Raw genomic sequence first — 11366 nt, 5'->3', positions numbered from 1 at the left:
TCAATCCAACATTTTCCATCAACTTAGTTGTTTTCATTTATTTGTATTCCAGTAAGTATTTAACTCAGTAAGATCCCTTCTTTAACTAAAGAACATCAACTAGGGAAACTTAAAAAAAATCAATCTAATTGAATGAAATTAAGATGCATGGAATTCTTACAGCAATTCTTATGCCACAAATAATATGTGATTTCTCTAATGTCTAGAGGGAGGAAGAAATGCTATTCAACTGATATTCAGAATTGATGAATTTTCAAGTGACTTCCTTACAGAAAAACAACGATAATTAAAATGTGCGTATTGATGTTTTAAAAGATCCTTGTTTTCAGTCTGCCAGCGGAAAGGACAACAAACCATAAACTTTTAGCTGATAAAAACAAGACAGAAATAAACAGGAATGCAGTCTCATGTACCCTCATAGAAATTTACATTCTAATACGATCGCAATACTTGTCTTCAAGTCTATGAAGTTGGGTGAATGGTTTGTGAAATGCTGCAGCAAATTGACAGCTGCTTCATTCACTTGCATCTTCTGAAACTCACATTCATTTCCTCATCTCCCTCCTCTGAAAAGGTGTTATCCACTCCAGTCCACGCCACTCTATATCACTACCAATTGGCCATGTTGTTTGCTGAGCTGTAGTAGAGTCTTCCACTATATTTTCATCAATCGATCGGATTGCCTGCAAAACAAATTAAAGCATGGCGTGTGAGGAACCAGAAGCATGTATAATTCAGTAAATTGAAATAATAGCGCAATAAGGACCATTGAATGAACCCAATAAAAAAGATTGCCACCGATAGAACAGGGAATTAATATTGCCAGCCAACTGCATTTTCAATTTCATTAGGAATTTAAACAAACACATGGATGACATATTTCAATTGAAATCCATAACAAGTTCCCTTGAACAGACGAGATTAATATTGCATAATCAGTAAAGCTGAAAGAGGAAATGAAAGCATGAAAAATGTAAAACAGATGAACCTCTCTGTTCATAAGCTTATCCAAGTCCAGCTATACAAAAGGTAGGGCAGCTTTTGATACTTTTATATTGAGAGTTAGGGAGCGTAGTGTACCTCTGTTTTGGCATGCCCAGATTCCTCTGAATCAACACTAAAGCTTGTGGATATATTGGGACAGCCACTTACAGATAAATAATACAAAGATGGGAATACAAAATGATAACCCACAGGGCCGAACCTCACAAGGTTTGGTAGTTCTGAAAGATTTAAGGTGCCCAATTGAGGTAGCTGTATCACTTTTTCTTTTTCCTCGTTACCATTTGCCTCATCTCCTGACTGTTCAAATACTTGTTGTAATTTGGAGACGTTGTAAACACGTAGAATTTGTAGTATTGGAAGGCCACGAGCAACACTTACAGGAAAGAGACATTTCAAGTTTTCACATGAAGAAATGGTTATTTCAGTCAGATTGGGGAAGCGTATAGGTTGGAGATGATGACCTTGTGATGAAGTTTGACCATCCTTTTCAATAATTTGCTCCAATTCCTTACACTCTTTTATCCGTAAAAAGCTCAATTGTGGCAAATTCCGAGCGATGGTAGGTGATAAGATATATCTTACCCTTCCGCAATATGCGACATACAATCGAGTGAGGTTTTGAAAGTTGACAACTTCGACGGGATCTTTCCATGCCACCCGCAATTCAGGTAGATTATACAATCTTAGTAGCCTCAAACTTGAAAGATTATATCCACCATCAAATAACTCCTCAAAATTAGTGATGGTTAAATATTCCATGTTTGGTAATTTTTGTCCCAATTTAGGAACTATCATATTGCACGATTGCTTCCTTTCACTCATTTCCTCAAATTCTAACACCTGTAATCATATCATTTAACTATTAATTCAAAAATGTAAAAAATAACTAAAAACCTATTTAATTTTTATTTTTAAATTTTATATAAAATTTTGATTTTAACAATCTTATCATTAAATTAAATTTATAGCTTTAAAGGTCCATTTAAATTATGATTAAGTGAAACGACCAATATAAGTAAATTAATGTGAATTAAGTTTAAAGTTTAAATTTTTTAGAGTTTTTATTCTAATCAATTAAAATTTAGAAAAATCCTTAATTTAGGACCATATCTCTTATAATTATTATAGTACAATTAACTAATCATAATTTAGTATTGTGCAGGGCCCATCAAAAAATTGTTTAGAAGCCACATTTTAAATGGTGGCTACATAATTCTTAATTGTGATTAATTAACTATAATATTGTAACAAAAATAATTATAAATGAATTACTCTCGATTCATTAATTTAAGTCAAAGACAAATAATTTAATTAAAATATAAAACAACAATTTGCAAAGATTACTACTCTATCATGAATAAAAATGAATTCATATGAAACGTTTAAAAACACAAAGTACTAGTACATATTACATAGAGTTTTTCAATATATCTAAGAAATAAAATTTGTTATAAGAATTATAGTTAAAGAAATATATTTTCTTATATGCGTTAAATATTTGCAAAAATATTATTACTCTTAATTATTTTTTTTATTTGATTTAATTTTCAACTCGAAACTAAATTATTAATTCAGTGTGGTTTGAAAAATTTTTCTGTTTTGACCAAATAAAGCTCACTCTACTCTCAATAGCGCTAAATGGCGATATTAAGGGTTTTTTAGTTCATGGTATTAATTATTTATGTTTTATGAGAAGGAATAACAAATTTCTGTGCTACCATGCTATTATTTCTGGACTCCTTGATATGTCTGTCAGGGATAAGGAATCCTTAGAAAACCGGAATAATATTGTTCTGTAGCCCCTATTATGCTAGCAATAGGAAATCCTTAGAAAAACAAAATCCAATAGGGTACTTAGAAAATCACGCAGATATTTTTGGATATTTCATTTGAGTGACTTGAAAAATAATGCATTAAAATAAGTGGGTTAATCAGACAGAAAATCATCATTGAGATATGAAATGCAATTTTTTCAATGCCTTTCATCAATACAAATGTAATTAAATAATTATTTATTAAATTATTTTTTATTGATTTAAATATTAAAACATTGATTTAGTTGTAAAATTTTCAGAAATTTGATGATTTAAATTTAAATCTTTTTATTTATGAATTTGATTTGATTTTATACTAAAATTATCTTATATATAATTTATTGAATTTTAGAGTGAAATATTTAAATATAATTATAATTTCTTTTTTATTAATATTTTCATAAAAAAATTATATACTTGCAATCGTAATTAGTAAAATCAAAACTAATTTTAATATTAAAAAATAGTAGATAACTAATGCTAAATAGTATGAACAATATGTTTTTATAAGAAGAAATAACAATTTTGTGATATTAATTATTTAAGGCTTTTTTTATGAGAAGAAATGACTATTTAGCATTTTATGCAATAATTAATTAAACTTAAAATGAAATCTCCTAGCTACATATTTCCTAAAAACTCAATCTCCTAAAACATTAAAATAACTAAATGAGATCGATATAAACAACTCAAGAAACTAATTATAGTAAACTCCTAAAAATTGAAAACAAAAGGTAATAACATATTTAGAATGGACAATTCCTACTTCAAATATAAAGAAAAAGACAACTAGCAAAGAAAATGTCAATGAAAATTAAAGTATATTACACCATACATCAATGATTTTTGTACAATATTTCATTTTCATTCATGGTTTTAATTAAAACTCAAAATTTTCTTTCACAAGTTTTTTAAAATATTTCAAACTCATCAATTTCAACAATCAATCATTAAAATTTAACTAAATTTGTCATCTCAAAATATTGTTCATGTGTGTGTATAACCATATAAACATGCACGTGATAAAAAGGTGAGAGTTTTTTTAACTTTTTAAGTTAAAATTCTTGTCATATGCACATCCATGTGACATAAAAATGGATTTGTTCTGTTAATTTTTTAATAATGATTGGTGTAATAGATGAATTTAAAATATTTTAAAAGGTGTAAATGAAAATTCTGAGTTCATAAGATCATAGATGCAAATATAATAATATTGCACAAAATCCACAATTGAGATTTTAATGATCATTATTTAAGTAGAAAGAAGTAGATTCACATTAGTTTTACCCAATGTGATACAAAATCTATCTTTTAAATATTGTAGCACTTGAAAACCTTTTGGTCACCAATTTATCAAGAAAAAAAATCAGTCAACGACATTAACACTATTAGTCAAATTATTTTACTTTCTTAATGTTTGTTTCCAAAGATAAAAAATAGAAAAAAAATGCTTAGAAGAAAAATTATAAAAAAGGTTTTATTTAAGAAAAAAAGAACCTTTTCTCCCAATTTAAACGGATTAAGTTTCCCATTTTTTTTCTCTTCCACTCTTTCTAATCCTCCTACCAAACATAGTTGAAAGAGTAAAAACACACATAAATAGGCTTACCTGTATTTTAGCCGAAACGATAAAAGGAGTCAGTTGTGGACAATTTTTCACTAGCAACTCTTGTAAAGATGGCAACGTGAGTACAATGTCATTTCCATCCCTTCCTTTTAATTCAGGCAATCCTTCCAATGTAACCTCATTCAGCTGCGGAAGACCTTCAGCCATTGAGATCGGAAAAGTATATTCCAACCGAGAACAATTCCAAATGTGAAGTTGTGTCAAATTCTCCAAACTTTGACCATGCGACAATGAGGAAAGAGATGTCAAGTTATTACAGCCACTTACATATACTTCCCTTAGACTTTGGAGATTGATGTTTGACACTTCTGTTTTGGGAATTATTTCTTCCAATTCCAAGCAGTTGAATACGCTCAGTGCTTCCAGTTGTCCAAGACTTTCAGCAACATACGTTGGGAAGAGATATCTCAATTTATTGTAGTTGCATATTCTTACAACCTTCAAACTTTGTAAGCTTACATGATGACTGGGTCCTTGTTGTATGCTCCTTAATTCAGCAATCTGAAATAGCACTTGCATCTCATCATAAATTTCATAAACAGTGATTAAAATTTGACAAACTATATCATATCTAAGTCATGTGTATGTATGTACATGTGAATGTTCCAGTGGTAAGATAGTGTTTTTTGACTTTTTAAGTTAAAATTCATGTCATATGCACATCTATTAAATTTTTAACAATGATTGAAATAATAGATGAATTTAAAACATTTTAAAAGGTTGTTTTCTATTAAATTGTTAACAATGATTGGAATAATAAATGAACTTAAAATATTTTTAAAAGTTGAGTAAATGAAAAAATTTGAGTTTTACACGAGTGCAGATGAAAGTAAAATAATATTACATAAAACTTATAGATGAAAGTAAAATAAAGAAAGCTATCTTAAAATTCTACAATTGAACTTTAAATGATCACTGTTAGTTTTACGCAAAGTAATACAAAACGTAATTTTAAAGATTCAAGTACTTGGACTTGAACTTTTCGGACACCTTTTTATCAAGAAAAAAAAATTCAGTCAACAACATTAACATTATGTTTAATTGGTTGGAAGAAAACTTGAGGGAGGGAAAACAAAGCGAGAAAAGCAAAAATAAATGATAGAAAAGAAAATTAATTTTCTTTTTTATTGTTTGGTACCCAAGAAAAAAAAAAAGAAAAAGGATTAGAAGAAAAATTATTAAAAAAAAAGGTTTTATTAATTATAAAAGAATGTTTTTCTCCCAATTTAAAAGGATTAAATTTTGATCGATTTTTTTCTTTCCACTCTTTTCCACTCCGTCCAACCAAGCATAGTTGCAAGAGTACAAGAAAAAATTACAAATAAATAGGCTTACCTGTATTTTAGCTGTAATGATAAAAGGAGTCAATTGTGGACAATCTTCCACACGCAACTCTTGTAAAGATGGCAGCGTGAGTACAATGTCATTTCCATCCCTTCCTTTTAATTCAGGCAAACCTTCCAATGTAACGTATTTCAGCTGTGGAAGACCTTCTTCAGCCATTGAGACTGGAAAAGTATATTCCAATCGAGTGCAAGCCCAAATCATAAGTGTTGTTAATTTGCCCAAACTTTGACCATGCGACAATGAGGAAAGAGATGTCAAGTTATTGCAGCCACTTACATGTACTTCCCTTAGACTTTGGAGATTGATGTTTGTCACTTCCGTTTTGGGAATTATTTCTTCCAATTCCAAGCAGTCGGATATGTTCAGCGTTTCCAGTTGCCCAAGACTTTTAGCAACAGACGTTGGGAAGAGATATCTCAATTTATTGCAGTTGTCTATTCTTACAACCTTCAAACTTTGTAAGCTTACATGATAACTGGGTCCTTGTTGATGACCACTGCACAGTTCTTCCAAACCAAGCATTTTTTTTAAAGATAATTCTAACAAATTAGAGAACGCATTGGTTAGCTCCTGCTGCTTTGTAATATCAATAAGACATTTCATATGCTCGCAACTCTCAAGACCCAGAGAAGTCAGCTTACTGAATACCACTTGGCCCGACTCTAAGCTTGGAACAAGATTTTGGCAACCCACCACATTTTTCAGATTAAGAGATTCTGTATCCCCAAATAACTGCTTGCATGCCTCTATTACAGACCCCTCAATTTTTAAAGATCTCGAGAATGGGCAGATCCCAGAGTCCCTCCCCTTCCTTCGATAAAAATTAGAAAAGCCAAAGCCAACACATACATAAAACCTTTGTAATTTACAGAACACAAAGTCCCTTGGAACATGTTCAGAAGAAACCTCTAAAGATAAAACGATCAAGTTTGACAAGGAATCCAACTCTGATAGACAGGCATAGCTTTCTTCTTGAACTGTGCTTTCAGTGGCCCATTTTATCCTTCCACAACCATGCAAGTATAGTTCTTCTAATTGGGACAATCTTCGTATTAAACGATGAGGGATTCTCTGTAGTTGTACACAATATGATAAATCCAACAATTTAAGATTATCCAAATCACCTATTTCTTCTTGCAATTCTTTGATATCAGACTGACTAAATGAAAGAACCTCAAGTTTCTTCAACTTCCCAAGCACTGAGATGTCCAAGAGTTTGCAACGTTCTAAATGTAGAGTTCTAAGGTTTGTTTGAAACTGAAATGCATCCGGAGATATCAATCTAGAATTCAAAGCACAAACTTTTAATGCCTTCATTCCTTCAAAGAATTCACTTGAAGCTGTCATCTTCCTACCTCCACCAAGTAAAAGAATTTTGAGATTTGTGCATTCCAGTCCTTTAGGAAGTTCAACAATCTGACTAGTCTTGAAGGAGACTGCTTCGAAAGGCTCAAAACTTTCATCCTTTGGCCACATTTCAACAACCTCAGATTTTATCATAAAAGAAAACTCCTTTCTGCGTGATGCTATCCACAAAGCAACGTCACGAACCATGTCATGCATTTTGACATGCCTTTCTCCACAATCTAACAACAAACAAGAATCCTTGAGGCTACCCATCGCCGCAAGCACTACTCTCCTCACTGCTTCAATTGAGCCCATACCTTTATACAACTCTAATCCCCATGCATATCTCACCAGCTCCTCTACATAAATCTCATAATCTTCAGGAAATAAAGAGCACAACAAGAAACACATCTTGGTCTCCGTATCATTCAAATATTCAAAACTTACCTCAAGAACTAGGTAAGCATTTTTTTTATCCATGTCCTCTATGTCAACCAATCTACGGTTTTCAAGTCTCCAATATGCTGCTTCCCACCTATCATGATCTTTACCTTTTAGAGCACTTCCCAATGTAACTATAGCTATGGGCAAACCATCACATTTTTTGATAACTTGAGATGCCACATGTTTAAAAGCTTCATCAAAAGAGTTATCTAGACCTGCTTTCGCCTTAAATAAATTCCAAGCTTCATGGTCATCTAAACAACCAAGTGATATTGTCTTTTGACAGTCCATAGCAACACACACTGGAAGACGGCGTGTTGTTAAAAGAATTTTGCATCCTTCATGATCCTCAGCAAATGGAATTCCTATGTCCTTCTTTAAGTCAATTTTTGCCCAAACATCATCAAGGATTATTAGAATCCTTTTCTCCTTCTGCAGTTTCAACCAGAATTCTTGGATTGATCTTCTACCTTGGTCATTCTTCATATCGAAACCCAAGTCTTTTGCAATTTCATCTTGAATTGTTTCAAAGATTGGCTTTTCAGACACAGTAGCAATCGCAACTTTGTCAAACAGATTTCTTCTTATTGCATAAGTTCCAACTTCATGCACTAGGGTTGTCTTGCCCACCCCTCCCATTCCCCACAATCCAATCACGCTGACCTTGTCATCCTGCAGGGCCTCAATGATCTGCTTGGAAGCTGTTTCTGAAGATTTAGAGTCCATAAAATCCCTGGATAAGTGGAATTCTATGGTGGAAATTATACCAGGTGAACGGTAGCCCACTCGTCCAGGTTGACCAAATTTGGTGGTCTTCTCTAGAAGCTCACAAATAACAAGAGTGTTCCTCATTGCTTTCTTGCTTAAGCGATACCGCCAAATCCAATCAGGACACCAATTGAAACATCTCTTATTTTGTTGTATTTCATTTTCCAATGTTTCCATATCTGATAGGATTTTGTCCACCTTTGATGCCAAGCCTCCAACATCATCTTCAATTGCTAGAAGTCGCTTGTCAGCATCCTCAATCTCATGTTGCAGCCGAGCTCGAGCGCTTATCAGTTCGTCTTTTCTTTCCTTGAGCATTTCAACATTGTTGCGGAAACAACAAATGTAATTAAATTGACGCCCTACTGGTTTCGCCACCCAATCCACGAGCAGTGTTCCCACGCAGTTAGAAAGAGCTGACTCGCAAAACCCACAAGCCATTCTTGACAAGCTCAAGTTGAAGAAACTTCTGCCAAGCGTAAAAATATTAGCTATGAGATAAATCATGGTGATGATACTAAACAGAAAATTAAAGAATAATGAAGGTGAACTCTTTAAACATACCAAGCAAGGTGAAGATGGTCCAAAGTGTGAAAACCAACTGCTTTTTCTTCAGTTTTCTGCCAAGTAACACTTCTGAGGACGTACCAAAGCAAGGTGAAGACAATTCAAAGTATGAGAACCAAATGCCGTTTCTTCAGCACTCTGCCAACCTGAAAACACGAGACAAAAAAGTATTTTTAAATAATTTACAAGGAATTATTACTCAGAAAATCGAAAAAAAAAAATAGTATTGATATGATAGAAAACCAAAATTCATATCATACTACAACAATTAAGCAACAATTTTAAAAAAGAATAATTACAGGTTTGGTCAACCAATTTTAGTTGATTTTTTATTTTGGACACCGAACTATGAAAAGTGATGATTTAGTCACCATCATTATAAAGATTTGTTTCTTTGATAATAAAATCGTTTAGGGTTAAATGTTGGATGTTATTATTGCAAGAATATATCATCTATAATCATATCATCTATAATAATTTTTAATATATAATTAACCAATCATAATACATAATTATGTGAGGTACATCAAAATTTTATTATATAAGTAGACCTTCTCTATATAATTTTTTTTAGGAATACATCACCTACAATTATTGTAAAATAATTAACCAATTAAAATTCAATATTTTTGTAGGATTCACAAATTATAGAACCCATGCTTATAAATGTTAAATGCTAATTGTAGGATTGTAATAAAAAAATTTAGATAATATTCAATTTTTTTTATAATTGAATAATTATAAGATTGAAGTAAAAAGAAATGGTAGGCTCCCTGTCACAGTTAGACATCTATTCCCACATGGCCTAAGCTCAATTGCCACATGGATATGCTTGCATGAAATTATTTATTTAAAAAAATAAATCCTTATAAAAAAATCAATTTATTTTATTTTCCAACTTATCTAGACTACCCCCACTTCATTTAACAGCGCCGCCATCGTTTTTCAGATTCCGATGTCGGACCATACTCTGCTATCATCGTACGCCGCTCGCCGGAACCGTTTTTCTTCCCAAAACTCACCCAAGTCTTCTCCTTGATCTTCCCTTTCCTTATATCAGATCATATTTTCCTAAAACCATCGAGAAAGTCCTAAATTTAAAACCAAGCCCAAGACCTTAAAAACTAGATACGCCACCCTCTACCACTTATCACCACCAACGGCACCGTTTCCTCTTTCTCCTCATCCAGCTCTACCCCGTAACACCTAGAGAAGCTCCAAAACCCCAAGATCAAAAGATCGTAGAACCCAAAACGGCTATCTGCATCTGCCTTTCTACTCCACTACAACCAATTTTCTTTTTAATATTGACAAAAAAAAGTTAAATGAATATTCCAGCCTTACCACTTCCAGATAGAAGTAATAGAGCCGGAGCTTTTAAGAGAAAATTTGCTTGAGAAATAAATCCAAACCTTTTCAGATCTGATCTGCTTCACTGAAAAAATTGCAAATTAGATAAAAAAAAATATGTTAGAAACAAACTTTATTTGTACAAAGAGAAAGCAATGGAGAAGTTGTTGCAATTACCTTACTTGGTGTCTTCCAAATATGCGAGGATTTATTTATGACGGATTATTAAAAACAAAGAACTGAAATTTGAAGATTGGATTTTTTTTCTCTTTTTTTTTTTGGTATTTTTTAGATGAAAATGATAAACAAAGTGGAAACTAAAGAGAAAGAAAATATTGAAGAGTAGCTCTTTTTTTTTTTTTTGAAGTTACAAGGAGAGAAATGTAGAATCAAACAACATTCAACTGAAGTTTTTTCTTTTTTTTTTCTTCTCTTTTTGAGTTGCAGGAAAAGCCAACAGAGTAGAAATCAACCTTAAAACTCTTGGCCAAAAGAAAAAAGAAATCAAGCTGGCACTGAAATTATCAAAAAGCTTGGAAATTGAAAAGAGAACGTTCACTTATCTACCCAGAAAATTCGAACAAAAGAGATTGACAAAACACTCAACTTACGATAGCAGAAATGGGTTTTTGCTATTTTTTTTTTATTTATTTTTTCTTTTGGAGGTTTTATGGGCAAAGGACTTGTTTCAAGATTAGTAGAGAAAGGAAGACTTATTTTCTTTAAAGTCTTCTTCTTTTTCTTTTAATATTGTTATCTCATTATTAAATTCCTTAGTGTCCGACAAAAGCCATGACCCATCACTTCTTCTCTTGACGGGATCTTCTTTGTTTTATTCCTCCTTTCTTATCTAAGTAATGGTAGGCGGCCCAAACATCTGCCCATTTATGGTGGGAAATTTCCGAAATGTAACACAAATATTTATTAATTCGTACCATATTAAAAATAATTAGTGAAAAAATTAAAATATATTAATAAATAAAATTAAAAATTATTTTTATAATCGTAACGTTCGATGATCTTTATTCAAAATTATAATACATGTATATTTAGTTAATATATATATGTACAATTATTTTATAAAATATGTACATCCG

At 31.8% G+C, this 11366-nt stretch overlaps 1 protein-coding gene across 4 annotated transcripts; it reads right to left on the bottom strand.

The window, feature by feature from the left end:
• Window positions 1–214: 214 nt before the first annotated feature.
• On the bottom strand, window positions 215–11008 carry LOC111284077 (putative disease resistance protein At4g27220). 4 transcript variants are annotated; one of them, XM_089744530.1, is made up of 7 exons: window positions 10447–11008; window positions 10332–10354; window positions 8917–9065; window positions 5782–8821; window positions 4429–4947; window positions 1081–1845; window positions 215–683 (listed from the first exon to the last, which is right to left on the bottom strand). In XM_089744530.1, exons 4-7 carry the CDS (start codon window positions 8791–8793, stop codon window positions 546–548), a joined length of 4434 nt encoding a protein of 1477 aa, XP_089600656.1. In that variant the 5' UTR covers window positions 8794–8821; window positions 8917–9065; window positions 10332–10354; window positions 10447–11008; the 3' UTR covers window positions 215–545. The 4 variants fall into 4 exon arrangements, with proteins under 4 accessions (XP_089600656.1, XP_089600654.1, XP_089600655.1 ...); XM_089744528.1 differs by having other exon boundaries at window positions 10264–10354; window positions 10447–10982; XM_089744531.1 differs by having other exon boundaries at window positions 546–1845; window positions 10264–10354; window positions 10447–10983.
• Between the last annotated feature and the right edge of the window lie 358 nt (window positions 11009–11366).

The sequence above is a fragment of the Durio zibethinus genome, chromosome 15, assembly GCF_047325235.1.
Source record: "Durio zibethinus cultivar Kanyao isolate XHJ-2024 chromosome 15, ASM4732523v1, whole genome shotgun sequence".
Lineage (NCBI taxonomy): Eukaryota > Viridiplantae > Streptophyta > Magnoliopsida > Malvales > Malvaceae > Durio > Durio zibethinus.
The sequence above is the reverse complement of the archived record's forward strand: the minus strand, read 5'-3'. Positions and strand labels throughout refer to the sequence as shown.

Excerpts from the sequence above, each read along its gene's own strand:
- LOC111284077 (XM_089744530.1), bottom strand. The coding sequence starts at position 8,793 with ATGGCTTGTGGGTTTTGCGAGTCAGCTCTTTCTAACTGCGTGGGAACA. Across the intron at positions 4,948-5,781 it reads TCATTACAGCTAAAATACAG|ATTGCTGAATTAAGGAGCAT; the intron begins GTAAGCCTATTT and ends GTGCTATTTCAG. Across the intron at positions 1,846-4,428 it reads TCGTTTCGGCTAAAATACAG|GTGTTAGAATTTGAGGAAAT; the intron begins GTAAGCCTATTT and ends ATATGATTACAG.